We start from the raw sequence: 27,951 nt of genomic DNA, 5'->3' as shown, positions 1-27,951 counted from the left end.
GATATTGCATATGGCTATGTGGCTTTCATTGTAGCGCTTCTCTGCTTCCGTCTGGGTCTTGCACAGGGGGGTCATCAGCCAGCTGGCAAGGCCATATCCTTTATCCCCCAGCATCCATCCATGACCTTGTGGCTGACTCTTAAACAGGTCAGAGACAGTGCTCTCACGCAAGATTTGCACATCATGATGTTCCCCGGAAAATTAGCATTTACTGCCATGATTATTTGCTTGTGGTCGACAACGAGTTGCACATTCAGGGAGTGGAATCCCTTTCGGTTCGGAAACAACTCTGCATCCTGAAAAGGTGCTCGCATGGCAATCTGCGTACAGTCTATTGCTCCCTGCACCTTGGGGAAGTTTGCTATTCTCGAGAAACCCAAAGCCCTCTCAGTCTGTGCCTCCCTGGTCATAGGGACGCTTACAACATCCATCCTGCATGCGTAAAGGGCTTCAGTCACCTGTCGAATGCAGCAATGTGTGACATGTTGAGAGATACCGCAAATGTCACCTGCTGAGGCCTGAAAGGAGCCCGATGCATAGAAGGAAAGTGCCGCAGTAGCCTTGACATCAATGGGCAGTGCGGTCCTGATGGTTCTGTTAAGCTGCAGATCTCCCTTAATGAGCTGGCATATCTCACTGATGATCTCCTTTCGGAAGTGCAGCTTCCTAAGGCACATGTTTTCGGACAAGTTCAGGTATGACCGCTTATCCCTGTAAGTGGGTTCGGGTGTAAGGTCTCCTCCTCCTCAGCACTCTTTGGGCACATAATGCTCTTCAATAAACCTTCTCCCATCTCTAGTCTGCAACATGTGAGTAGTCATCAATACTGGCTGAGAAATTACAGGCCCCATTACTATTATGAAATGCCCTATTTATATGTATTCAGAATTATTAAATTGTCCTCTAAAAACGCAATAAAAAATTTAAATTCACCATAATATGATTAGATGGTTGTCAAGAGATTTTAAAACCACCTTAAAAGCACTCACAAATTACTTCAAAGCTCCCATGAACTTGAAGCAGCCTTTTATGAAAAGTCCTCCGAATTGCAAAATGGCGTCCATTCCGCTGGGTTAAAGTCAGGTGAGTGCAGCTTTTGAGCGTTTTTTTGGGCGAGTGATCATTTTGACGGTATATGGGCGAGATGCCGAAAGTAACGCTCAGCGATATTCTGGGCGGTTTCTGGCCATTAGTTTCCATTATAAACAGTCTTCTGGGCGGTGCACGATTGCTGACGTCATAATTTTAAAAAAAAATATGAGCAGGCGGTTCAGCTAATTCTCGGTGTTAACTTTATGCCGAAACTTACGACAGCAATAATTGGGCGTTAGTTTCCATTTTAATGAAATATGGGCGTTAGACTAAATCTTAGCCGTTAACTGGGCAGTAGTGGGGCGAACCCGATGGAAAGTCTAGCCCCATGCGTTTAACAGTAACATAAGAAATAATAGCAGGAGCATGCCTTACAGCCCAAAAGAGCCTGCTCTGCCATTCTATAAGATCATGGCTGAACTTCTACATCAACTTCACTTTCCCTAGAGTTCAGCCCGCAGGGACTACTCCTCTTAATCTCAGACCACTAATTTCCTATGAGGATAAACCCTTGCACATCTTTGGGAGAGGGCATTCAGGGTGTTTAATGGGGAAATAGGAATACAAATGACAGATGGTATCCTTAAATTGCCAAAAAGCCATCTCACAAAAATATGTCACTCCTTTGAAAATAATGCGATCTACTCCCCAGGAAGCCATTCTAACAAGTCATCTTTCTTTTTCTCCCTCTCTGCTGCAAGAGGATCAAGCAGGTTCATCAACGTCCAGTAATCTCACCAAATCACAGCATCCATTCTCTCTTATTCTGTATTTCCCAAGCACCATCCATTCATCCTGTGGGCATTAGATAGTGGAGAAGGGAGTGTAGTGGGTGAGCCATATAATGGGAGCAGGTTGTTGACATGCAATGAAAATATTGTGCCTGAAGTGAGAAGACTAGAGATCTGCATCTCATGGGCATAGCATCTAAAATATTTTGTGCACTGAGCAACATGCCATTTGCTTTCTTAACTGCCTGCTGTACCTGCATGCCAACCTTCAATGACTGATGTACCATGACACCCAGGTCTCGTTGCACCTTCCCTTTTCCTAATCTGTCACCATTCAGATAATAGTCTGTCTCTCTGTTTTTACCACCAAAGTGGATAACCTCACATTTATCCACATTATACTTCATATGCCATGCATTTGCCCACTCACCTAACCTATCCAAGTCACTCTGCAGCCTCATAGCATCCTCCTCGCAGCTCACACTGCCACCCAACTTAGTGTCATCCGCAAATTTGGAGATACTACATTTAATCCCTTCGTCTAAATCATTAATGTACAATGTAAACAGCTGGGGCCCCAGCACAGAACCTTGCGGTACCCCACTAGTCACTGCCTGCCATTCTGAAAAGTACCCATTTACTCCTACTCTTTGCTTCCTGTCTGACAACCAGTTCTCAATCCACGTCAGCACACTACCCCCAATCCCATGTGCTTTAACTTTGCACATTAATCTCTTGTGTGGGACCTTGTCGAAAGCCTTCTGAAAGTCCAAATACACCACATCAACTGGTTCTCCTTTGTCCACTTTACTGGAAACATCCTCAAAAAATTCCAGAAGATTTGTCAAGCATGATTTCCCTTTCACAAATCCATGCTGACTTGGACCTATCATGTCACCATTTTCCAAATGCGCTGCTATGACATCCTTAATAATTGATTCCATCATTTTACCCACTACTGAGGTCAGGCTGACCGGTCTATAATTCCCTGTTTTCTCTCTCCCTCCTTTTTTAAAAAGTGGGGTTACATTGGCTACCCTCCACTCGATAGGAACTGATCCAGAGTCAATGGAATGTTGGAAAATGACTGTCAATGCATCCGCTATTTCCAAGGCCACCTCCTTAAGTACTCTGGGATGCAGTCCATCAGGCCCTGGAGATTTATCAGTCTTCAATCCCATCAATTTCCCCAACACAATTTCCCGACTAATAAAGATTTCCCTCAGTTCCTCCTCCTTACTAGACCCTCTGACCCCTTTTATATACGGAAGGTTGTTTGTGTCCTCCTTAGTGAATACTGAACCAAAGTACTTGTTCAATTGGTCTACCATTTCTTTGTTACCCGTTATGACTCCCCCTGATTCTGACTGCAGGGGATCTACGTTTGTCTTTACTAACCTTTTTCTCTTTACATACCTTTCGAAACTTTTGCAATCCGCCTTAATGTTCCTTGCAAGCTTCTTCTCGTACTCCATTTTCCCTGCCCTAATCAAACCCTTTGTCCTCCTCTGCTGAGTTCTAAATTTCTCCCAGTCCCCAGGTTCACTGCTATTTCTGGCCAATTTGTATGCCACTTCCTTGGCCTTAATGCTATCCCTGATTTCCCTAGATAGCCACGGTTGAGCCACCTTCCCTTTTTTATTTTTACGCCAGACAGGAATGTACAATTGTTGTAATTCATCCATGCGGTCTCTAAATGTCTGCCATTGCCCATCCACAGTCAACCCCTTCAGTATCATTCGCCAATCTATCCTAGCCAATTCACGCCTCATACCTTCAAAGTTACCCTTCTTTAAGTTCAGGACCATGGTCTCTGAATTAACTTTCATTCTCCATCCTAATGCAGAATTCCACCATATTATGGTCACTCTTCCCCAAGGGGCCTCGCACAACGAGATTGCTAATTAATCCTCTCTCATTACACAACACCCAGTCTAAGATGGCCTCCCCCCTAGTTGGTTCCTCGACATATTGGTCTAGAAAACCATCCCTTATGCACTCCAGGAAATCCTCCTCCACCGTATTGCTTCCAGTTTGGCTAGCCCAATCTATGTGCATATTAAAGTCACCCATTATAACTGCTGTACCTTTATTGCATGCACCCCTAATTTCCTGTTTGATGCCCTCCCCAACATCACTACTACTGTTTGGAGGTCTGTACACAACTCCCACTAACGTTTTTTGACCTTTGGTGTTCTGCAGCTCTACCCATATAGATTCCACATCATCCAAGCTAATGTCTTTCCTAACTATTGCATTAATCTCCTCTTTAACCAGAAATGCTACCCCACCTCCTTTTCCTTTTATTCTATCCTTCCTGAATGTTGAATAACCCTGGATGTTGAGTTCCCAGCCCTGATCATCCTGGAGCTACATCTCTGTAATCCCAATCACATCATATTTGTTAACATCTATTTGCACAGTTAATTCATCCACCTTATTGCGGATACTCCTTGCATTAAGACACAAAGCCTTCAGGCTTGTTTTTTTTAACACCCTTTGTCCTTTTAGAATTTTGCTGTAGTGGCCCTTTTTGTTCTTTGCCTTGGGTTTCTCTGCCCTCCACTTTTCCTCATCTCCTTTCTGTCTTTTGCTTTTGCCTCCTTTTTGTCTCCCTCTGTCTCCCTGCATTGGTTCCCATCCCCCTGCCATATTAGTTTAACTCCTCCCCAACAGCACTAGCAAACACTCCCCCTAGGACATTGGTTCCGGTCCTGCCCAGGTGCAGTATAGTTTCACCAGGATGATGCTATGTGATAATGGGTGTATTTCCACAGGAGCAGATAAGGCTGAAGAGATTTAAGAGGATTTTCAAGTTATGTAAGATTTTAAAGAGTGCAAAGAAAGTCTATTTCCTCTGGTTTGGGGAAACAGCATTGAGAGTTCGCAAAGAGTGAGAAACGGTTTAGAATTTTTTTTTAAATGTAAAGAGCTGTTGCTGCATGGAATACTTTGCTAGAGACTGGTTGAGGCAGAGGCTATTGTATCTTTTAAAGGAAAAATTTGAAACAAGTAGAGCTATGGGGAGGCAGCAGGGCCATGAGCTTAGTTTTAAATTACTTAAGCAAAATCAACTGACCTCTTTCTGTGCTGTAAACCTCTTTGGTTCTTCATGCTATACCCCACTAGGCAAGGCAATGTTTACTAATTATTTTGGGGGCACGGGCCCTTTAAATTTTCTGTGCAGCTGCTGTGTGGTCTTTTCCAGTGTTACAGCCTGTGCAGGACTTGAAGATTGCTACGTGGCTTAGGGGAATGTTCATGACAGGACTACTTAAGTTTAGAATCTCACACAAAAGACATTAGCTACATAGAGCGTTCTGTCCCATAAACTTGCCACCCATGACAAGTCACTGTGTTTTGTGAGGCACATCAGTGGTAAACTGACCAATACATAGAGGAATAAGTTGACTTAGGTCCCCACTGAGGCAAACACCTAGGGGGCCAGACCTTAATGGTGTAAGGCATCACAGTGGTAGTTTTCCTGCACTCATTTATTTGCACTGTAACTTGCTGGAAGTGCGAGCTTAAGGTGACGGGGCAGCTTAGACCTTAATGAACGGCAGGAATGCCAGTATATCTTAACCAATGAGATTTAAGGATCGAGAAGAAACCACAAATGTGTGAATCGCAACACATGTGGTATCTCAATCACCTGAACTTGCTGGCCGATTTGCACCTCGATAACGACATGTGTTAACGCGCCTTTATTTTCCCAGCAAAATCCAATCCTCTAGTGTTTGGCTGTTGCTTTTAAGCTCAATAGTCCCATTTGATTGGTGGTCCTGTACATTTTCAAAAGTCACTTCGCACTAACATGGCACTTGCTGTTCCAAGAAGAGGTAACCTGACAAGCTGGCAGATACAAAAACTGGTATTTTGAGCAATGCATAAAGTTGGGCAGTGATTGCTGGGGCTGGTGGATAATTGAGACATTAAGATTAGTGAGGAAATTAAAAAAACAAAAAGCATAATTAGGCTCAGGGCAGGGAAGAGGATCATGATCCATAATACAATCTCAGAATTGTCTTGTGTAATTTTAATGTGCAGGTTGTATTCATTTCTAGACAATTTCTATACATACATTTAAAAATAAAAACATAATTCCATGAAGGCAGAGTTTTATTAAAAAATTCCAAACAAATTACTAATCAATATCCAAAACTAATGCACAGATGCTACACCAAATCTGCAGTTAAAATTCAGTTAATTCTCAAAAATGCACCTTGTTTAAGAAGAAATTACAATGGAACATGCCATAATAGGTTTATGTAACTTTCTTGGTTAGACAATAGTGGGGGGCCACTAACAATCAGCCAGAGCTGCCCATATGTTCCACACAAAATACCTAGTAGTGAGGTTTTATTCCGGAGGGGATGGTAAAGAACATTAATATGGTCTCATGCGGCCAGGAGGGGGTGGTGCTCGACTCGGTGGTGTTATTGCAATGTCCAGGTAGTCACCAATCTGAAACTTTTGAGAGTGTAATGTCATCGAGTCATCTGGTCCTTTCCTGCCCGAAACGGTGGTACCGATTTCTTTTACTCTGTTAAAACAAAAACAAAGCATAAATTAGTCATCTAGATGCAATTTTCTCTTGTAAAACTAACATCTATTAGGACATGCAATAGAATGAGTGCTTTAATCAAACCCGCTTTCCTTTAATCACTAAGCAGTTGTGTCCTTCTGTAATCATCCACTTAAAAATCACAATGGAGCTTGTTAATACATTATATGCACAAGTTCACTTCAACCACTGCACAGAAAAAAAAGTATTTATAATTTGTGCATTATTCTATGTCTCATTTGCCCTTCTAGATTATAAATTTTGTACATATCTAGATATGTACCTGGACAGCAGGGGAGAGCATGACAAGGGAGAAGAAGAGATTAGGAGAGAAGTCAAAAAAAACAATTAGGATGGCAAAGAGGAACTATGAAAATAAATGATCAAGGAACATAAAAAAATAGTAAATTATTTTACAGGCACATAGACAGGATGGGAATAAGGCCACCAAGGGATGGACAGGATATTACAGGCAGTGAGAATGCAGAAATATTAAATAATTACTTTGCTTTAGTATTTACCAGGGAGACAACATGTGAACATGAGATCAGATGATGAGATTAGAAATGAGATAACTGCATTTAAAATTTTTAAAAAGAGAAATAGTAAATAAACTAATCACACTCGGAGGATAAAACCCCTAGTCTGGACAGATTACATCCACGCATTTTTAAAGAATCTAGGGAAGAGATAGAGGCATTATTGCACACATTTAATAATTCGTTGGAAAAAAAAGTGTCAGAGGACTGGCGGAGAGCTAACGTAATACCTATAGTTAAGAAGGGAGATGGAACATGGGAACTATAGACTAGGCAGTTTAACATCAGTGGTAAGACAAATAATGGAATTCCCTACCAAAAAAAGGAGAAAATAGAACATCTAGGGCCCAAATTTGCCCAGGAGTTGCTCAGTTTTTTTTGGAGCAACTTGATTTTTCTGGAGTATCTTACAAATCCCCATTCTGCACATTTAATGTGCGAGTGAGTTAGTTAAACTTTTTTTCCCCCCCAAAATGGGGCGTTATCAGCCACCTACACAGTTTTGGCCATTTAAGCCAGTTTGGACGGCTAATAGTTGCTCCAAACTAACTTAGGCCAGCGTCTGTGGCTGCACAGAAAACCCGCGGAGAGTTAAGAAATCAGCGCAGGTAGGTACTTGATGACTTGACTAAAGAATGTGAATAGGATCAAACAGATATACAGGATTGACAAACTTCGCAAAGTTAATTTACTATACAACAGAAGCATTCATGGAAGCTTAAACTACAAAAATAAAAAGTAGAGACAAAACATATTTATATAACTTTTTCAAAATATCCAAATAAAAAATAGAAGTACCTCCTGTTCGTAGGAAAGTATATTCATCAGAGGCGGGAGTCGAGAGAGGCAGCGGCCTATAAAAGGCTCAGCAGTCTGGGGAGCGTCGAGAGAGGCGGGAGTCGAGAGAGGCAGCGGCCTATAAAAGGCTCAGCAGTCCGGGAAGCGTCGAGAGAGGCAGGAGTCGAGAGAGGCAGCGGCCTATAAAAGGCTCAGCAGTCCGGGGAGCGTCGAGAGAGGCAGGAGTCGAGAGAGGCAGCGGCCTATAAAAGGCTCAGCAGTCCGGGGAGCGTCGAGAGAGGCGGGAGTCGAGAGAGGCAGCGGCCTATAAAAGGCTCAGCAGTCCGGGGAGCGTCGAGAGAGGCAGCGGCCTATAAAAGGCTCAGCAGTCTGGGGAGCGTCGAGAGAGGCGGGAGTCGAGAGAGGCAGCGGCCTATAAAAGGCTCAGCAGTCCGGGAAGCGTCGAGAGAGGCAGGAGTCGAGAGAGGCAGCGGCCTATAAAAGGCTCAGCAGTCCGGGGAGCGTCGAGAGAGGCAGGAGTCGAGAGAGGCAGCGGCCTATAAAAGGCTCAGCAGTCCGGGGAGCGTCGAGAGAGGCGGGAGTCGAGAGAGGCAGCGGCCTATAAAAGGCTCAGCAGTCCGGGGAGCGTCGAGAGAGGCAGCGGCCTATAAAAGGCTCAGCAGTCCAGGGAGCGTCGAGAGAGGCAGCGGCCTATAAAAGGCTCAGCAGTCCGGGGAGCGTCGAGAGAGGCGGGAGTCGAGAGAGGCAGCGGCCTATAAAAGGCTCAGCAGTCCGGGGAGCGTCGAGAGAGGCGTACTCGTGCAGCTCCAGCTGAGAGAAGTCAAAAAAGAAGTAGAAAGAAATCAAAAGGTGACGTCACAGCCAACGTGGTAAGTGATTGGCTGCTGATTGGTGAGTAGTTTTTCTTTTTCTTTATTAGTCAGTAACTTTTAACATTGCTGTCACCAATTTAAGTGTATCTAAGGGTTAAGTCATGGCAGGACAGCTCGGTCACGTGATATGCTCCTCCTGTACCATGTGGGAACTCGGGGACAACACCAGTGTCCCTGACGACTACATGTGCGGGAAGTGTGTCCACCTCCGGCTCCTGACGGTAAAGTTGCGGAGTTGGAGCTGAGGGTGGATTCACTCTGGAGCATCCACGATGCTGAGAATGACGTGAGTATCACGTGTAGCGAGTTGGTCTTACCGCAGGAGAAGGGTCCACAGCCAGCGAGGGAATGGAAGACCAGCAGGAAGAGTAGTGCAAGGAAGGTAGTGCAGGGGTCCCCTGTGGTCATCCCTGTGCTGTTGAGGGGGATGACTCATCAGGAGAGGGCAGCAGCAGCCAAGTTCATGGCACCATGGCTGGCTCTGTTGCACAGGAGGGCAGGAAAAAGAGTGGGCGAGCGATAGTGATAGGGGATTCAATTGTAAGGGGAATAGATAGGCGTTTCTGCGGCCGCAACCGAGACTCCAAGATGGTATGTTGCCTCCCTGGTGCAAGGGTCAAAGATGTCTCGGAGCGGGTGCAGGACATTCTAAAAAGGGAGGGAGAACAGTCAGTTGTCGTGGTGCACGTTGGTACCAATGACATAGGTAAAAAAAAGGGATGAGGTCCTACGAAATGAATTTAAGGAGCTAGGAGCTAAATTAAAAAGTAGGACCTCAAAAGTAGTAATCTCGGGATCGCTACCAGTGCCACGTGCTAGTCAGAGTAGGAATCGCAGGATAGCTCAGATGAATACGTGGCTTGAGCAATGGTGCAGCAGGGAGGGATTCAAATTCCTGGGGCATTGGAACCGGTTCTGGGGGAGGTGGGACCAGTACAATCCGGACGGTCTGCACCTGGGCAGAATCGGAACCAATGTCCTCGGGGGAGTATTTGCTAGTGCTGTTGGGGAGGAGTTAAACTAATATGGCAGGGGGATGGGAACCAATGCAGGGAGACAGAGGGAAACAAAAAGGAGACAAAAACAAAAGACAGAAAGGAGATGAGGAAAAGTGGAGGGCAGAGAAACCCAAGGCAAAGAACAAAAAGGGCCATTGTACAGCAAAATTCTAAAAGGACAGAGGGTGTTAAAAAAACAAGCCTAAAGGCTTTGTGTCTTAATGCAAGGAGTATCCGCAATAAGGTGGATGAATTAACTGTGCAAATAGATGTTAACAAATATGATGTGATTGGGATTACGGAGACGTGGCTCCAGGATGATCAGGGCTGGGAACTCAATATCCAGGGGTATTCAACATTCAGGAAGGATAGAATAAAAGGAAAAGGAGGTGGGGTAGCATTGCTGGTTAAGGAGGAGATTAAGGCAATAGTTAAGAAGGACATTAGCTTGGATGATGTGGAATCTATATGGGTAGAGCTGCAGAACACCAAAGGGCAAAAAACGTTAGTGGGAGTTGTGTACAGACCTCCAAACAGTAGTAGTGATGTTGGGGAGGGCATCAAACATGAAATTAGGGGTGCGTGCAATAAAGGTGCAGCAGTTATAATGGGTGACTTTAATATGCACATAGATTGGGTTAACCAAACTGGAAGCAATACGGTGGAGGAGGATTTCCTGGAGTGCATAAGGGATGGTTTTCTAGACCAATATGTCGAGGAACCAACTAGGGGGGAGGCCATCTTAGACTGGGTGTTATGTAATGATAGAGGATTAATTAGCAATCTCGTTGTGCGAGGCCCCTTGGGGAAGAGTGACCATAATATGGTGGAATTCTGCATTGGGATGGAGAATGAAACAGTTAATTCAGAGACCATGGTCCAGAACTTAAAGAAGGCTAACTTTGAAGGTATGAGGCGTGAATTGGCTGGGATGGATTGGCGAATGATACTTAAGGGGTTGACTGTGGATGGGCAATGGCAGACATTTAGAGACCGCATGGATGAACTACAACAATTGTACATTCCTGTCTGGCATAAAAATAAAAAAGGGAAGGTGGCTCAACCGTGGCTATCAAGGGAAATCAGGGATAGTATTAAAGCCAAGGAAGTGGCATACAAATTGGCCAGAAATAGCAGCGAACCTGGGGACTGGGAGAAATTTAGAACTCAGCAGAGGAGGACAAAGGGTTTGATTAGGGCAGGGAAAATGGAGTATGAGAAGAAGCTTGCAGGGAACATTAAGACGGATTGCAAAAGTTTCTATAGATATGTAAAGAGAAAAAGGTTAGTAAAGACAAACGTAGGTCCCCTGCAGTCAGAATCAGGGGAAGTCATAACGGGGAACAAAGAAATGGCGGACCAATTGAACAAGTACTTTGGTTCGGTATTCACGAAGGAGGACACGAACAACCTCCCGGTTATAAAAGGGGTCGGGGGGTCTAGTAAGGAGGAGGAACTGAGGGAAATCCTTATTAGCCGGGAAATTGTGTTGGGGAAATTGATGGGATTGAAGGCCGATAAATCCCCAGGGCCTGATGGACTGCATCCCAGAGTACTTAAGGAGGTGGCCTTGGAAATAGTGGATGCGTTGACAGTCATTTTCCAACATTCCATTGACTCTGGATCAGTTCCTATGGAGTGGAGGGTAGCCAATGTAACCCCACTTTTAAAAAAAAAAGGAGGGAGAGAGAAAACAGGGAATTATAGACCGGTCAGCCTGACATCAGTAGTGGGTAAAATGATGGAATCAATTATTAAGGATGTCATAGCAGTGCATTTGGAAAGAGGTGACATGATAGGTCCAAGTCAGCATGGATTTGTGAAAGGGAAATCATGCTTGACAAATCTTCTGGAATTTTTTGAGGATGTTTCCAGTAGAGTGGACAAGGGAGAACCAGTTGATGTGGTATATTTGGACTTTCAGAAGGCGTTCGACAAGGTCCCACACAAGAGATTGATGTGCAAAGTTAGAGCACATGGGATTGGGGGTAGTGTACTGACATGGATTGAGAACTGGTTGTCAGACAGGAAGCAAAGAGTAGGAGTAAATGGGTACTTTTCAGAATGGCAGGCAGTGACTAGTGGGGTACCGCAAGGTTCTGTGCTGGGCCTCAGCTGTTTACACTGTACATTAATGATTTAGATGAGGGGATTAAATGTAGTATCTCCAAATTTGCGGATGACACTAAGTTGGGTGGCAGTGTGAGCTGCGAGGAGGATGCTGTGAGGCTGCAGAGCGACTTGGATAGGTTTAGGTGAGTGGGCAAATGCATGGCAGATGAAGTATAATGTGGATAAATGTGAGGTTATCCACTTTGGTGGTAAAAACAGAGAGACAGACTATTATCTGAATGGTGACAGATTAGGAAAAGGGGAGGTGCAAAGAGACCTGGGTGTCATGGTACATCAGTCATTGAAGGTTGGCATGCAGGTGCAGCAGGCGGTTAAGAAAGCAAATGGCATGTTGGCCTTCATAGCAAGGGGATTTGAGTACAGGGGCAGGGAGGTGTTGCTACAGTTGTACAGGGCATTGGTGAGGCCACACCTGGAGTATTGTGTACAGTTTTGGTCTCCTAACCTGAGGAAGGACATTCTTGCTATTGAGGGAGTGCAGCGAAGGTTCACCAGACTGATTCCCGGGATGGCGGGACTGACCTATCAAGAAAGACTGGATCAACTGGGCTTGTATTTACTGGAGTTCAGAAGAATGAGAGGGGACCTCATAGAAACATTTAAAATTCTGACGGGGTTAGACAGGTTAGATGCAGGAAGAATGTTCCCAATGTTGGGGAAGTCCAGAACCAGAGGTCACAGTCTAAGGATAAGGGGTAAGCCATTTAGGACCGAGATGCGGAGGAACTTCTTCACCCAGAGAGTGGTGAACCTGTGGAATTCTCTACCACAGAAAGTTGTTGAGGCCAATTCACTAAATATATTCAAAAAGGAGTTAGATGAGGTCCTTACTACTAGGGGGATCAACAGCTATGGCGAGAAAGCAGGAATGGGGTACTGAAGTTGAATGTTCAGCCATGAACTCATTGAATGGCGGTGCAGGCTAGAAGGGCCGAATGGCCTACTCCTGCATCTATTTTCTATGTTTCTATCAACAGGGTTAAGGAAAGTCTTGAGTAAGCTCATTAAAATTACTGGCTATACAGTAATCACCTCCCCCCACGGATCAAAAAACTATCCCCCCTCTCCCCTCTCCTCAAAATCAAAACTCTCACTCAGCGCAGGAAGGCAGCGGCCGGCCTGTGTGGCAGGCCACTCGGCCCGGGACGCGTTGGGTCCCACCATCATGGGAGGAGCTACTGCGCATGCAGACAGCTGCCGGCACTCTTCTAAGCGCAGGGCCTTCGCTCTACCCACCAATGGACTCGCCGCGCCAAGCCCGGGAGAGTCAGCAGAGGGGCCAGAATCCCGGGACATCTTTTTGGCTCCATTTAGATTGTAGGAAGTCAGCGCATTTCACATGAGTGTGCCAAAAAAGCAGGAGGGCCAAATTTGGGCCCAATGAAACTAGAAATATAGTAATGAATAGTCAGCAACTTGAAAAGGGAAAGTCTTGCTTGACCAACATAACAGGCTAATGTCATGCCTGACTAACTGGATTGAATTTTGAGAGGAGGTAACCAGGAGGGTCAATGAGGGCAGTGCATATGATGTAGTGTATATGGATTTTAGCAAAGCTTTTGATATGGTCCCACGTGGCAGACTGGTCATGAAAGTAAAAGCCCATGGGATCCAAGGCAAAGTGGCAAGTTGGAAGCAAAGGGTAATGATTGATGGGTGTTTTTGTGACAAAGGATGTTTGCGGTGGGGTTCCGCAGGACTCAATACGTGTGCGTGTACGCGTGCGCGCGCGTATAGTCAGTCAATACTGAGAAGGACTGCAACAAATTACAAGACATGAATAAACTTGCAGAATGGGCACGTAATTGCCAAATGAATGTCAACAAAGATAAATGTGATGGATTATATTTTGGTAAGAAAAATAGGGAGGTCACATATTACTTGCAAAATATGAAACTAAAATGGGAGAAGAGCAGCAAAGGGATCTCGGAATACAAATACACAAATCACAAAGTGATGCAGGTTAACAAGGCCATCAAAAAGCAAACCAAGCACGAGGGTTTATAGTGAAATTATGCTATCGAACCTTGGTTAGACCACAGTTGGAGTACTGCATACAATTCTGGTTGTCATATTATAAAAGGATATAGAGGCACTAGAATGGGTGCAAAAAATATTTACAAGGATAATACCAGAAATGCAATAGTATACATACTTATCAGGAAAGGATGAACAGACTGGGTCTCTTCTCTTGAAAAGAGAAGGCTGAGGGGTGACCCAATGGAGGTCTTTAAAATTAAGAGTGGATAGAGTGTTTCCACTTGTGGGCAGGAGCAAAACTAGAAGCCATCAATTCAAGATAGTCACCAAGAAATAAAATAGGGAATTCAGAAGAAATTTTTCTTTACCCAGAGAATGGTGAAAATGTGAACTCGCTGCCACGAGGAGTGGTTGAAGCAAACAGTAGATGTATTTAAGGGGAGGCTAGAGAAGCATGAGGGAGAAGGGAAGAGAGGGTTATGCTGATAGTTAGATAAGGAAAGATGGAGACGGCTTGAGTGGAGCATAAATGGCATGGACTGGTTGGGCCGAATGGCATGTTTCTGTGCTGTATATCCTATGTAATATATTTCAAATATTTAGGGCCCAAGTTTCCACATGATTTGCGCCTGATTTTTTAGGAGCAACTGGTGGAGAACGGACTATCTTAGAAATCGCAATTCTCCACATTTTTTTTTCTGCAGTTCTAGTCAGGTAGAACAGAACAGAATTTTTTCTTCAAAAGGGGGCGTGTCCGGCCACTGACGCCTGATTTCAAAGTTTCCACAGTGAAAACGTACTCCAAACTAACTTAGAATGGAGCAAGTGAAGATTTTTGCAGAACTGAAAAAACCTGTTCTACACATTAAAAAAATCAGGCGCAGGTTACAAATTAGGCGTCCAGAACGAGGTGGGGGGGAAGGGAAGTCATTAAATTCTACAATAAATCCTTATTTATACTTCTACAAATAAATCCAACCTGAATAAACATTTATAAGCAAAGATTAAATAAACCATCTTCCTACCTGTGTGAAAGTGTTTCAGCCAGCCTCACAAGTTCGTTCGTTCGTTCGTTCCCGACGGCGGGGGGGGGGAAGGAAGGAGGAAGCCGTTCCCGACGGCGGGGGGGGGGAAGGAAGGAGGAAGCCGTTCCCGACGGCGGGCGGGAGGGAGGGAGTGCGGGACCGACCGACCGCAACGGGGGGGGGGGGGGGGGGGAAGGAAGCCGTTCCAGACGGCGGGCGGGCCCGATCGACCAAACGCGGGGGGGGGGGGGAAAAGAGAGAGAAAAACATTCCAGACAGCGGGCGGGCCCAATCAACCGAATGCAGCTTTGGGGGGGGGGGGGGGGGGAGCCGTTCCAGACGGCGGGCAGGAAGAAGACAGTGAGAAGGCTGCAGGAAGCCTCAGAAGTTGAGCAGCCATTCCCAACGGCCTGCTCAACTTCTGAGGCTTCCTGCAGCCTTCTCATTGCTGCAAGAAGCCTCAGTGCTAATGGCAGTGTGCTTTTATTAAAAAATGTTCAAAAATTAACAGTTACAAAGAACTACAAAAATGGCCGAGTGCCAATGTTTCCTTCACACTGCGCGTGCGCGAACGCTCCAACACACACGCGCAGGGTTGCCGGCAGGAGAAAAACTAATTTAAATGGTACCCGCCCCCTCCCACTTACAAAATCGGCGCGAGTGGTAGGCTCCACCCCCTGCACGCCGCGCCAGGCAGACAAGGAGCTGCAAGGTGCTCGAGAATAGCGCGTTTTTTTTAGGTGCCGTTTTAGGCGCGAAAAACGGGCGCCCAGCTCGGAGGGGCGCCCGTTTTTTATCGTGTGGAAACTTAGGCCCCTTGTATCTACATTATCTGTATAAACAATTTGAAATCATACAATGTATAATTGATTTAGACAAAGAAAGATCATTTCAATCCTTCCAGAATGTCAATCTCTTATCTTATTGCAGAATCTTGCTGTTTAAAATGAGTCAATTGTCCTGTCCTCAACCATTATTCCTGTCAATTATCCTCTGTGCAAAGCAATATTGTTCCCATCATGTTTAACTTCTCAATTCATTTTGTATTTCATATTAAAGATTCTTCTCAAGAGCCCCAGTCTATCCAATCATATCTCATACCTCTGCACTGTTTCCATATGTCTGTAGAAATTACAACTTTGATACCAAACATTGTAACTTGCCAACACCATCTGGTCCAACTATTCTTCTAATAGGACATAATTCGATCACAAATCGATAAACCAATTTGTTTGAGTTTAATCGAAGAGCGTATATTCAAAATTTAAAATAAATCCTATCATAAGCAATTAAAAATTCAGGATTAAGTTTTCAACCACATATTGGAGAAGCCGTAATATGCAGTTGATAGGAACCAACTTAAGCAAACTTCATATTGCACGAATAATGATATGGAACAATTAGATCTATTTATCTGCTGATCCAAATTGTTGTGTGTCAAATTTGTAACAATCAACCAATACTATGAGCCGATTTCAGTTTTAGGTGGACAATTCTTTTCAAATCTCCCATATCACATCCTTTTTCTTTTGTAGTATATTAACGTGCTTCCATAATCCATTGATTGTTACTACAGGTTGTACCTCTCCAGGCCGGCACGCTTGGGACCTGACCGGTGCCAGACCAGAGAATTTTCCAGACCACGTGAGGTCATGCCGACCCTAGCGTTGTCAGCAGTACCCTAGACTTACTGGGTACTGCTGACAGTGACCCGGCCGCATTCTGCGCACATGCAAAAGCCTACTGCGCAGCATTTCTCAGGCCCAGTTTCAGCGCGTCAGTCAGCTGCCACGCTCTTCGCCGACTTGACCTCGGAGGGAGGCAGCGGGGAGAAGAGGAGCAGCCAGCCCCAGGACACAGTGCGCCGACCCGACCTTGGAGGGAACACCGGAGAGAAGAGCAGCAGCCAGCCCCAGGACACAGCGCGGGTCGCGATCCCCCCCCGCCAGGAATAATGCCAGACCAGGGATGTTGACGGACCAAAGAGTCCCGGACTGGAAAGGTACAACCTGTATTAACAACAGACTCTGTTCGATCTACAAGTTGCAACGGAAAACGGTCTTACTAGTATTCTACTAGCATAGTGGTTATGTTACTGGACGAGCAATCCAGAGACCTGTACTAATGATCCAGAGAGTTTAAATCCCACCACGGTTGCTGGGGAATTTAAACTCAGTTAATTAAATAAATCGGGAATAAAAAAGCTAGTATCAGTAATGGCGACCGTGAAACGACCGGATTGTCGTAAAAACCCATCTGGTTCACCAACATCCTTTAGGGAAGGAAATCTGCCATCCTTACCCAGGCTGGCCTATATGTGACTCCAGACTCACAACAATGTACCAAACCGCTACAAAGAACAGCGGTTCATAAAGGTGGCTCAACACCACCATCTCAAGGGCAATTAGGGATGGGCAATAAATGCCGGCCTTGCCAGCGACGCCCACATCCCATTAACAAATAAATTTAAAAAGTACAGGTATATCAAAAAATATAACACACATGATGCCGGCAGGTAGTGTTCCAATAGTTTTCCCTGTAACTCTGCAATTCCCCATTAAAAGGCATAGGTTGAGTTTTAGGCTTTGGACACCAAATGGCTCTGCACTAATTTGCATTCTCAAACTCCTTTCTTTGTCAAACAGTTTACTGAAGTTAAGTATCTAGCCTTATGAAAATAATCAAAGTTCCATAATTTTATTAATATATAATTTACCACCAACATAAATCTCCCTAGATACTAGCCCCTCAAGCAAATGAGATTTCTCCCTGTTCACCTGCCTGTCGCCTTTCTTCCCACCTCAACCCAACCCCTAACACACATACCTTATGCAACACATTCAATGACATTCCAATTCATTCTTAAATCAAATTTCCATACGACAATGCAGCATTTTAATCCCCCCACCTCCCTTTCAAGTGCTGCATTTCTACTACTGAACGCAGCCACAGAGAATCACAAGAGCATGAATAGAAGTTCACCAATGTAGGTATCTGAATCATCGTTGCAGTGTATGAAATGTTATGGCATGTGAACCCCATCCCAACTCAATTACAAGATCACCATCCCACATTTACCCTCATCACCACTGCAAGATTGTCATTCTTGCACTGCTACAGCATCCCAGTCCACTGAGCAAGATGCCCAGGCTTGCATTACAACCTCCCCTCATGAGAATTCTTGGCCTCAGTCAATATTCCCCATGGGCATTAGATGTCCAGCCTTGCAGTGCACACCCTTTTTCCAAGATAGATGTCTCTTCCCCCATTGACATAGTTTTCCCCTCGCTTTCCTTCCTGGTCATCTTTCTCCCTTTCTACTTCATACCTCTGTCCCCTAATCCTGCTTGAATTGAAGACTGCACTTGGTTTTGATGCCACAGAAATCAACTAGTATTTATTTTCTAATTTGTCTTTTATGAATTTTGTGGGCTTGAAAAGAGTGTTACCTATTTGATGAATGAATCTAAAATTTGAGAAGTATGCAAATTAATGGGAATACTGATTTAAACTTTGTATGTGGCCTCCAAGGCCCGATGGTGCACAAGTTTGGACACTCCTGTACTAACCTGTAACCAGGTCGTTTAGGATCTGGATACACAATTGCAAAGCTAAAGTGTGTTCCTTTCTTCCGGGCCTCTGGATAGACTTCCTTTACTAAGCTAGTTAGTTCCTTCAGTGTAGCATCCATCCTAAAATACAAAAGACAATGCAAATATAATTTTATCATGTGCAGACTTTGGGATGTAGCTTAGCATGGGTGGGGAAGAATTGCTCTTTTTGAATAAATTTACAAATATCAAATCTCCCAAAGGAGACCATCACGAGTATTTCATGTAACACAAAAGTAGCAACTGGATAGTGTTTGATAGAGTTTTTTTTGTATGCCTCTATTAAATAGATGAGAAATCATTAGCAACATTAGGGTTCAATCTGAATAAACAATTACCATGAGGAGGTTAGAGTAAGTGGAAGATGGGAAATTGTTAGTGATTTTTGTTTTGAACTCTGTCACGAGAAGTATTTTTGTTGTGGACTGTAACTGAATACAATGTAATGCAGAATTTTTAAGTGTAATGTAACCAGGGAGAAAATTGAAATTGGTAGAAGTTATTTATTAGGATTGGTAAATATTGAAAATATAGCCAAAAGAACTATTCAAAGAGAAAACTGGAAAACATAAAACTCTTCACCAATGGAAAAAAAGTGAACACCTTGACAATCACGATGTAGTCAACAGACTCGACGTACATGATTAATTTAATAATGATGCTCTGGTACTAGAATTTGTTGGGTGTTTATTACAACGTACTTGCTAACTTTGCTTAACCAAGTAAGAAGCTGACTGTTGAATCAGACAAACCTTGGAAATGAAACCCAACAGAAAAATAATTGTCTTCCAAAGCATGTGACAGTGTTATAACGACCCAGTAGACTAGTAGTTATAACCAATGTTCCCTGCAAGCTGTGCTTTGTTCTGCGTGGCCAGTTTCTATTAATGCACGGTCCTTTTAAATTTCTGCGCATGCATGGTAAATAGAAAAGCCGGTGAGGGACCTTTCCCATTACTGCGCGACCACACAGCTTAATGGGAACATTGGTTATAACAGAAAATTCCAATACCAAATGGTAACCCAATGGCCATCAAGTACGAAGCTAGTATAACTGTCTGAACCAAGTTTTAAAACTGAAGGACAATACTTACCAAGTATAGATCTGAAGCTCACTAGATGGGACATTCCCTCTAGCAAAATCATCCATTCTGTGATGTCTTCCATTGTTAGTTGTGAATACTCTCAACAGAAGAGGGCAGGTCTAAATGTTTACACATAAAATACAAAAAATGCAACATAAAATCAAAAAGAAAAATAAGTCAAGTTAGCAAATCAATTTAACATTTTTTCTAAATCAGCGTAAATTGCACAATTCTTTTGTTTTCTCAATTGTGGAATGTAAACTATTTGGAAAGTTAAAATTAAATCCTAAACACATATTTTCTGTAATGATTTTGGTATCATTCAGCGTCAAACAGGAGCAGAGGTGCAAAATTCAGACCCAAGACTTAGCAGAAGTCACAAATTAATAAAAGTTTTCAGGGTATTGTTTGTGTTGTAGAGTCTGGAAAAATTTGAGCAGAGCGCCAGAAAGTTTAGTTATATTTTACTCATCATACACGTTTTTCTAAAGCATAGCAGTTAAAGTAAATTAAACAGTGTATCTGCTCTCCATGTTGAAAGCGAAAGTCACATATTAAAATAAAAATGTACAACAGACACCTTATGTTTCTAAAACTATATTGCACCCATTTTATATGATTCTTCCAATGCATGACATATGGGCTAAGGTTAAGCCGTAAAAATGTGTGTATAGGTCAGCTGAGAGCAGAACAACATTGGCCTGAATTTTGAGGTGGGTAATGACGGCAAACTGTCAACGTGTCCACTGTCAACATGCAGCCCGGGACCAGCTTTCCAAATGTGAAATTTTGCACGTGAAACTTTAAGGGGCTGCGCACCCCCCAAAAAATTAGGGGAACATTGGCCATTACCTCTCTGAAATTGACCACAAATTCACAATTTAGCACATGCACAGATAAACGAGCAAATCCTGAAGTTGTGGCCATTCAGTGCTCCGACACAGGCTGTGCTGTGGACCATTCTGGCCTTGAAAGACTAATTTTTATATTGCTGGAATGTTAAATGTCTGCATGATGATAAAAATTACTAGATTAAAAAAATGATTTTTAAAATTTTGTTCATGCTATTTCAGCTTCTATGTGTGGATGCCCCAATCTTTTGGCTCAATTTCCCCCAATTATCTGCGCCATTTCTGAGTAAATTAAAATCTCCAAGTGTTCCCAAAGCTTCTGCGCTCGCATAATTCACTTAGGTATGATTTTTTAATCACCTCATCAGGGGCGTAAGCTACCACCCACGCAAATTCTGCCCAGCTCCGATTTACTCCAATTTTTCTTAGGACAGCAGCAGAGTGCGGGGGGGGCTTTTGGGCCAGGGTTAGGAGCAGCAACCGGAGAAGGGAGGCCCTTTGCCAGGGCCAGCAGCAGCAACCAGCATCGCGGTTGGTGGGAGGGGGGGGGGAGGGAGGAAAGAGGGGAGAAAAGAAGCGTCCTTCAGCCAGGATTAGGAGTGGCACCCGGAGGGGAGGGAAGCCTTTCGGCTGAGGTTAGGAGCGGCACCGGGTGGGGGTATACCTTTGGTATAAACACTAATAATTTAATGATGGAATACTGCTGCAATGTGCAAGGTGCTTGTGCAGTTTGCTGTGAGCTGGCCAGAATGTGTTTTACGTTTCACTTTCCAGCCTCAGCCCACAGTGCATCTCTCGTTACCCTGGCAACCCGATCTTTTTGGCGCAGATCTTAGGCTCCACCCGCAAAGCTAAAGGACAGGCTAGGCGGCGCCAAAATGAACAATTCAAAACAGGAAAAGTTGGCTGATTTTTTTTTGGCATAGCTGGGCCCCAAAAAACAGGCATAACTCTTCAAGTACAACAAAGACCAGCTTTGGGGAAAATGGAGCCCAATATTTTGCTCTAACATTTTTTTTTTAAAGTGCAGATAATCTGTGCTTTTCATTTCCTGGTTTGCAGTCTGAGAGAATTCATCAATATGATTGGCTGCTTAGACAGCTTGATGAAGTCACTGCTGCTCTATGCCAGGAATCCACTACTGACAGCGCTACAATCAACTACACGTTGAGGAAGCTAAAGTTCGACAGATCGAGGTCAGTGGCAATCGCCATCACGGCGCTGCTGACTAAAAATTGTGGGCCATTGTTTTTGTGTGTAAACACCTGCAAGAGTTTTAACGCATTGGATTCATTCATGCTTTCCATGCGTGATCTCAACAATGCCATAGTGGGGAGCCATCATTCAGCCCTTTTCCCTCAAGAAGGAAGGCAAGTGCAGATGTTATTTCCTTACCATTCTAATGGCCATACAGCAGGACAGGTAGAAAAGGAGCAAATTAGCTGTCCACCAGCTCAAATGTCAGTGTCTAGCTTAAGGGAGACCAAAGAATATGTCAAACTGAACCTTTCAAAGATGAATTACTTGTAACAAATTAAGAGTTTGTCAATTAAAATTAGATTGGGGATTTTGAAGATATAACTATTTGTACAACAGCTCCCTAACCTTGTAATATTTACTAATTCTTGAAAAAGATACGTGAACTAGCAGAATGCATTGAAAGATTTATACATACTTGATCCTCAAATCAGGAAACTCCTGATAGTACAGTAGCTCATTATCCTTAAAACAGCTTACCTTATAAATAAATTAATGTTTTCAAAAAATGTTATGTGGCTCATGTTAAAGTAAATTATTCTCTGGATTCAAACTCCATATCTATCAACGCTCACGTTTTGGTTCATTCCAACATAGAGCCACTTAAAATATACATGTAAATCCCACTTTCAAACTCACTTTCACAAGTACTATTCTGACATGTTTAATTGAACACGAGCTGGAGAAAGGTGTTTTCAGATCACAAAAGATTTGCTCTCAAATGCAGGAACAAGGCAATGTAGAATGTTCTCACAGCCCTACATGCTTTTGGGGATGAGGGCATAAAATCTTCAAACTCTTACCAGAGGCAAAGTTTTAACTCAAGTTGAAGGCCCAAGGAGTACTGCTGCAGTTAAGCCTTCTTTCAATGGGCTGTAGTTACAATGGACAGCTTCATTGCATATTATTCCAGAATGTCAGATGCTAAGAATTTCCAACCTGCAAAGTATCCTTTTTCTAATTCATTTTCAAGAAAGTACTTGTATGTATATAGCATCTTCCATGATCTCAGGACATCTTAAAGTACTTTCGAAGCAGTCATTGTTGAAATATATGGAAATGCATCAGCCAATTTGCAGACAGCAAGGTCCCACGGTGATGAAATAAATGACCAAATCAACTGTTTAGGGTGTTGGTTGAGGGATAACTGTTAGTCAGGTGAACTTCCTTGCTCCTCTTCCAATAATGCTACGCGATCTTATATCACCCGACAGAGTAGATAGGGCCTCGATTTAATGTCTCATCTGACTGTGGTACTGAGGAAATGCTTCACTATGAAGTGCCAGTCTAGATTATGTGCTTGGGTATCTGGAGTGGGGTTTGAACATACGACCATATGATGCAAAGGAGAGAGTGCTCTCACCAACACGTTGCTCAGTATATCTGGACATTTACCCAAATGTCTTTTCTGAACCTATTAAAAAGGGACAGGATGTAAAGGAACAAGAAATGTAAAGACTCCCAAATCTACCAAGATGTATTGCTTTTGAGAGAAAAGGTGCCCAAGTGACAAAGGGAGAAACTGGTAAAACCAGTGTCAATGGCATTGTAGATTCTTAAATCAGAGCTCAAACTTACTTACAAAGGATCCAACTCAATAGCTGGGCAAATAAACTACACATTTATGAACAGACCGATGTAAAATTAATATTTCATACCAAAGCAATTTAATTCCCTTTCTTCATCCTGTCCTTCCACTATGCTCAAAGCCAGGATATTGACAACAATGATCTAAAAAGTGACCCTTCACCTGACTTTCCACCTTTTAAAAAGTGACTGCTCACTGATTTTCCACCTCTTCAATAAATATAATTGAGAATGGGAATTCCTGAGCGCAGAAGAGGGGATAATGAAACCATAGGCACAAAACCAGGATGCATCTCGCAGATGGAGCTTCTTGGAAGAAAACACACAGCAAGAGGTGTTTGTATATCCATGAACATTAACAATTAAAGCCCACCTTTGCTGCACTTTAAAAACCTTGGGGGTGGGGGGAGATGTTCAGGTTCTATTTTTAAGCATCAGAAAAACTGAGCAAAATCAGAGGAAAAATACTGGGCTCCAAAAAACTTTTGTAGATTTGCAGAAAACCAGTAAAAATCCTTTTTATTTGGAGCATTGCTGTATCTTTACAGAGTAGCATTTAATTCCCTTTCAGGTACAGGTACAGCAGGCGGTTAAGGCGGCAAATGGCATGTTGGCCTTCATAGCGAGGGGATTTGAGTACAGGGGCAGGGAGGTGTTAGTACAGTTGTACAGGCCGTTGGGGAGGCCACACCTGGAGTATTGTGTACATTTTTGGTCTCCTAACTTGAGGAAGGACATTCTTGCTATTGAGGGAGTGCAGCGAAGGTTCACCAGACTGATTCCCAGGATGGCAGGACTGACATAGCAAGAAAGACTGGATCAACTGGGCTTGTATTCACTGGAGTTCAGAAGAATGAGAGGGGATCTCATAGAAACATTTAACATTTTTACAGGTTAGATGCAGGAAGAATGTTCCCACTGTTGGAGAAGTCCAGAACCAGGGGTCACAGTCTAAGGATAAGGGGTAAGCCATTTAGGACCGAGATGAGGAGAAACTTCTTCACCCAGAATGGTGAACCTGTGGAATTCTCTACCACAGAAAGTTGCTGAGGCCTAATTCACTAAATATATTCAAAAAAGGAGTTAGGTGTAGTCCTTACTACTAGGGGGATCAAGGGATATGGCAAGAAAGCAGGAATGGGGTACTGAAGTTGCATGTTCAGCCATGAACTCATCGAATGGCGGTGCAGGCTCGAAGGGCCAAATGGCCTACTCCTGCACCTATTTTCTATGTTTCTAGTATATAGTGCATGCTTTTCCCCAGCTTTGTAAATGTGTACGACAGATGGAAGCTATGGGATGGATTTCTCTTTGCTAAAACTTAAGTCATTTTTGTAGTATTAATAAGGTCAGACTTACTTAGCAATAAAGTAACATTAGAAATATTTTCCAGGATTGGTTAAAAATACTTGCATTTCTATTGCAGCTTTCATGGCCTCAGGGTGTCTCAAAGCATTTACAGCCAATTAAATACTGTTTTTGAAGTACACTTATAAATGTAGGTTAGTCTCAGTACAGGTACTCCTAATTTCATTATAATCCTCTTTCTACACTGCCATTTTACCAATATCTAATCTCATGAACTCTTGAATTTTAACATCCTGAATTGCACGCAGGTAAGACTTAAAACAGAAACGTTACCTGGAGTTCAATGACAGGTAAGCTTCTTTTAGTTCTCAGGTCATACAGTTGGATGCAAAACTGTTTGGGGTTCAGAGGTGTAAAAGTAGCATTATAATTCAGGAGTCAGGTTCTGATCTAACAACCAAGTGCTTTGAAACAGAGCAAGGCTGGGTAGCTCTTTTTCGGCCAACACGGATCTTCTGTATCGTAATTTTCTATGATGCTATGATACACGGGTCTCTGAGCGCAAATATAGAGGAAGATCCACCCCCAAAAGCGGGTGGGTTAGGTGCAGGATCGCAGCTGGATTTGACTCTAACTTAACTAACATCTCCATATCACAAAGAAAAAATGTTAAAAAATAACAAATTAGACTTTGTTTTAAAAAAAATTCGGCGTTTGGTTTTCACTCAAATTTCTAGGCTCCTCGCTTCAAATTCTGCCGGAGGTAAGCGGGAGAACTATCAGGAACGCTCCGGGGTATTTGCCCTTATGGGGATCCCGCTGAAGGCTCCAACTGGTCCGTCCAGGCCGCCTGCCCCGCCGGACACCGTCCGTCCTCCGAGAAACGCTTACAATGATCGGAGGGCGCCCGCGGTAGGAAGAGAATTAGAAACCGACCCCGAGCGGCGGCGGATCAGTGAAACGCGCGCCTTACTCAAGCCTCCTCATTTCAGGACCAGGCCTGACTGAACTTGGACTGCCACAGCCTCGGGACAGCAGCGCACCGCCGTCATTTACCAACGGTACTCACTTTCTCGCGATCCACCGGCTTTTCTGGCTCTTTCTTAATCTCTTCCTGGGTGACTCTGGACTCCACGGCCATGTTGCCTCCCCGCCGCGCTCTCAGTGATGGCGACCGCACCATAGATAACGAATGGGCCCGAGAGCCGCGCACGCAGACGCGCATGTCAGCAACGTGTCTGTGACTATTGCAGCGACCATCTTTGATCTGGGCAACGTTCACCGCCACCAGCGCAACAGTACATGTTAAATAGGAAGTACAATGTTAGAAACAGAGAAAATAGGTGCAGGAGTAGGCCATTCGGCCCTTCGAGCCTGCACCACCATTCAATATGATCATGGCGGATCATGCAACTTCAGTACCCCTTTCCTGCTTTCTCTCCATACTGGTGTGTATGCATGCCTGTTTACTGTGTGATGTCTGTAACACTGTTATGCCACATTGAATGTACCCTTATACTGTACACACCCTTTCGGTACACCAGAGGGTGCTGCTGCTGGAGACCTAGGGGTTGCCTGCACACGGCAGGTAACCCAGTATAAAAGGGAACTCACAGCTTGTTGTCGTCACTCAGGAGCTGCAAATAAAGGACTACAGGTCTGCACAGTTTAAGTATCATACCCTGCCTTGTGGAGTCATTACTAAAGGTGCCTACATACATTACAACTGGCGACAGGAATATGAGGTCACAAACTACACGCTCAACATGTCTAACCTCAGCAACTTTCAGCAATTTATAGAGGGGGAAGATTGGGATGCTTTTGTGGAAAGATTGAAACACTTCTTTATAGCCAACGAACTGGACAGGGACACATGGCTGCACTTCCGAACAACTGTAGGGCCATCCTGCTTAGCAATTGTGGGCCCACCATCTACGGTATCGTCAGGGACTTACTAGCCCCAGAGAAGACAACCACCAAGAGCTATGAGCAACTTGTAACAATCATACAGGAACAACTAAAACCGAAAGAAAGCATCCTCACAGCCAAGCACCGGTTCTACACTTACCGACGACCTGAGGGCCAAGAAATTGCCAAGTATGCTGCACACTTAAGAAGACTAGCTGCACCGTGTGATTTTGGCGACCACCTTAATGAAGCACTAAGGGACATGTTTGTCATCAGAATCAGCCACGAAGGCATCCTACACAAATTGCTCTCGGCTGACATCACGGTCAACCTGCAGAAAACAATTCAAGTGAGCCAGGCCTACATGTTTTCGGCCAGCGACTCCACGTTGGCAGTGTAGACGTCCAGGTCTCCCAGGACGGCATGTTGAACAAACTCCCCCTGTGGATTGTAGCCGGCGACGGTCCCACGCTGTTGGGCAGTAATTGAATAAACTGGGTCCACATCAGGCGAAGTGGCCCTGTGAAAGAAAAGACCACCACAGCCTACCTGCAGCAAGACCAGAAAATGGCTGCAGCACCACAAGCAGCAGAACCTGTAATCAAAATGGCCTCCACCATGCCACGAGTGAATATGGAGGAGCATCATGTGACATCGAGCGGCCAATCGGATTTGAAGGCTCCCTTAAAGGAGACCGGTAACCAAAAAAATTTAAAGGGGAAGTTTCAACTATTTGAGTACATGGACTTTAAAGCTAAAGATGCAATTAAAGGGTATAAGTATGAAAATGTATGCAATGTAACCATGAATTGTGATGCTGGTTTAACTAATGTGACTAATGAGATGAATGCAGGTGTCAGTAAGGTTAACAGTAAGTTTATTATGCTTAACAATAATAATAAGGAATGTGAAATGCCTAATGTAACCATGTCTGTTGAAACTAGGACACCCAAAAGTGATGCAAATGCTAGAATGTATAATGCAGGCTCGACTATGTGTGATCAGAGCCAAGGTGTCATGTATACCGGTAGGACACTGCCAAAGGATATTGGGTCCTACAGGGACCATGCTGATGCCAATGCAATCCCCCTATGGGAGACCCCCAGGTCCAGCAGGCTACCTGACCATGTACCCTGGACCTTTGGAACAAATGTGATGCCCCTTGCAGGACACACACACAGGCAGTGGGAGCAGACCCACTACAGGGACAGTGGTCAATGGGCAGCCCAGCCACCACCAATGGCAACCTGCACTAGACCAGCCCTACAGTCCCTGGCCACCAGGGCCAACACCAGAAGCATGAGGCCAATACCCTCCAGCTTCCCTGGCAAACCCTGGGATGACCTGACCCTCATCCCAATTGGTGGACAAGGAGCCCACCCAGTCTTGTGGCCCTGCCCACCACCCCACAACTACCCAGATCACAGTGTATACACACCACCCACTGCTGCCGTGGCTACCTCCCCGAGGGATCCCACAACAGTGACACCAACTTGGTTTGTGTGTGAGGGAGGGGAAACGTACGAGGCCAGCCTCAAGCACAGGGGTCACATCTGGCAACCACACAACCCTCACCACAACCTCCCATAGCCCACCACTGATCACCTCC

General features: G+C 44.2%; 1 protein-coding gene across 1 annotated transcript; it reads right to left on the bottom strand.

Annotated features, from left to right (window-relative positions):
• Positions 1-5,927: 5,927 nt before the first annotated feature.
• On the bottom strand, positions 5,928-25,654 carry sap18 (Sin3A-associated protein). The gene is made up of 4 exons (XM_070891536.1): positions 25,504-25,654; positions 19,441-19,550; positions 18,305-18,427; positions 5,928-6,369 (listed from the first exon to the last, which is right to left on the bottom strand). Exons 1-4 carry the CDS (start codon positions 25,615-25,617, stop codon positions 6,213-6,215), a joined length of 504 nt encoding a protein of 167 aa, XP_070747637.1. The 5' UTR covers positions 25,618-25,654; the 3' UTR covers positions 5,928-6,212.
• Between the last annotated feature and the right edge of the window lie 2,297 nt (positions 25,655-27,951).

Source organism: Pristiophorus japonicus, chromosome 10 (genome assembly GCF_044704955.1).
Source record: "Pristiophorus japonicus isolate sPriJap1 chromosome 10, sPriJap1.hap1, whole genome shotgun sequence".
Classification (NCBI taxonomy): Eukaryota; Metazoa; Chordata; class Chondrichthyes; family Pristiophoridae; genus Pristiophorus; species Pristiophorus japonicus.
The sequence above is the reverse complement of the archived record's forward strand: the minus strand, read 5'-3'. Positions and strand labels throughout refer to the sequence as shown.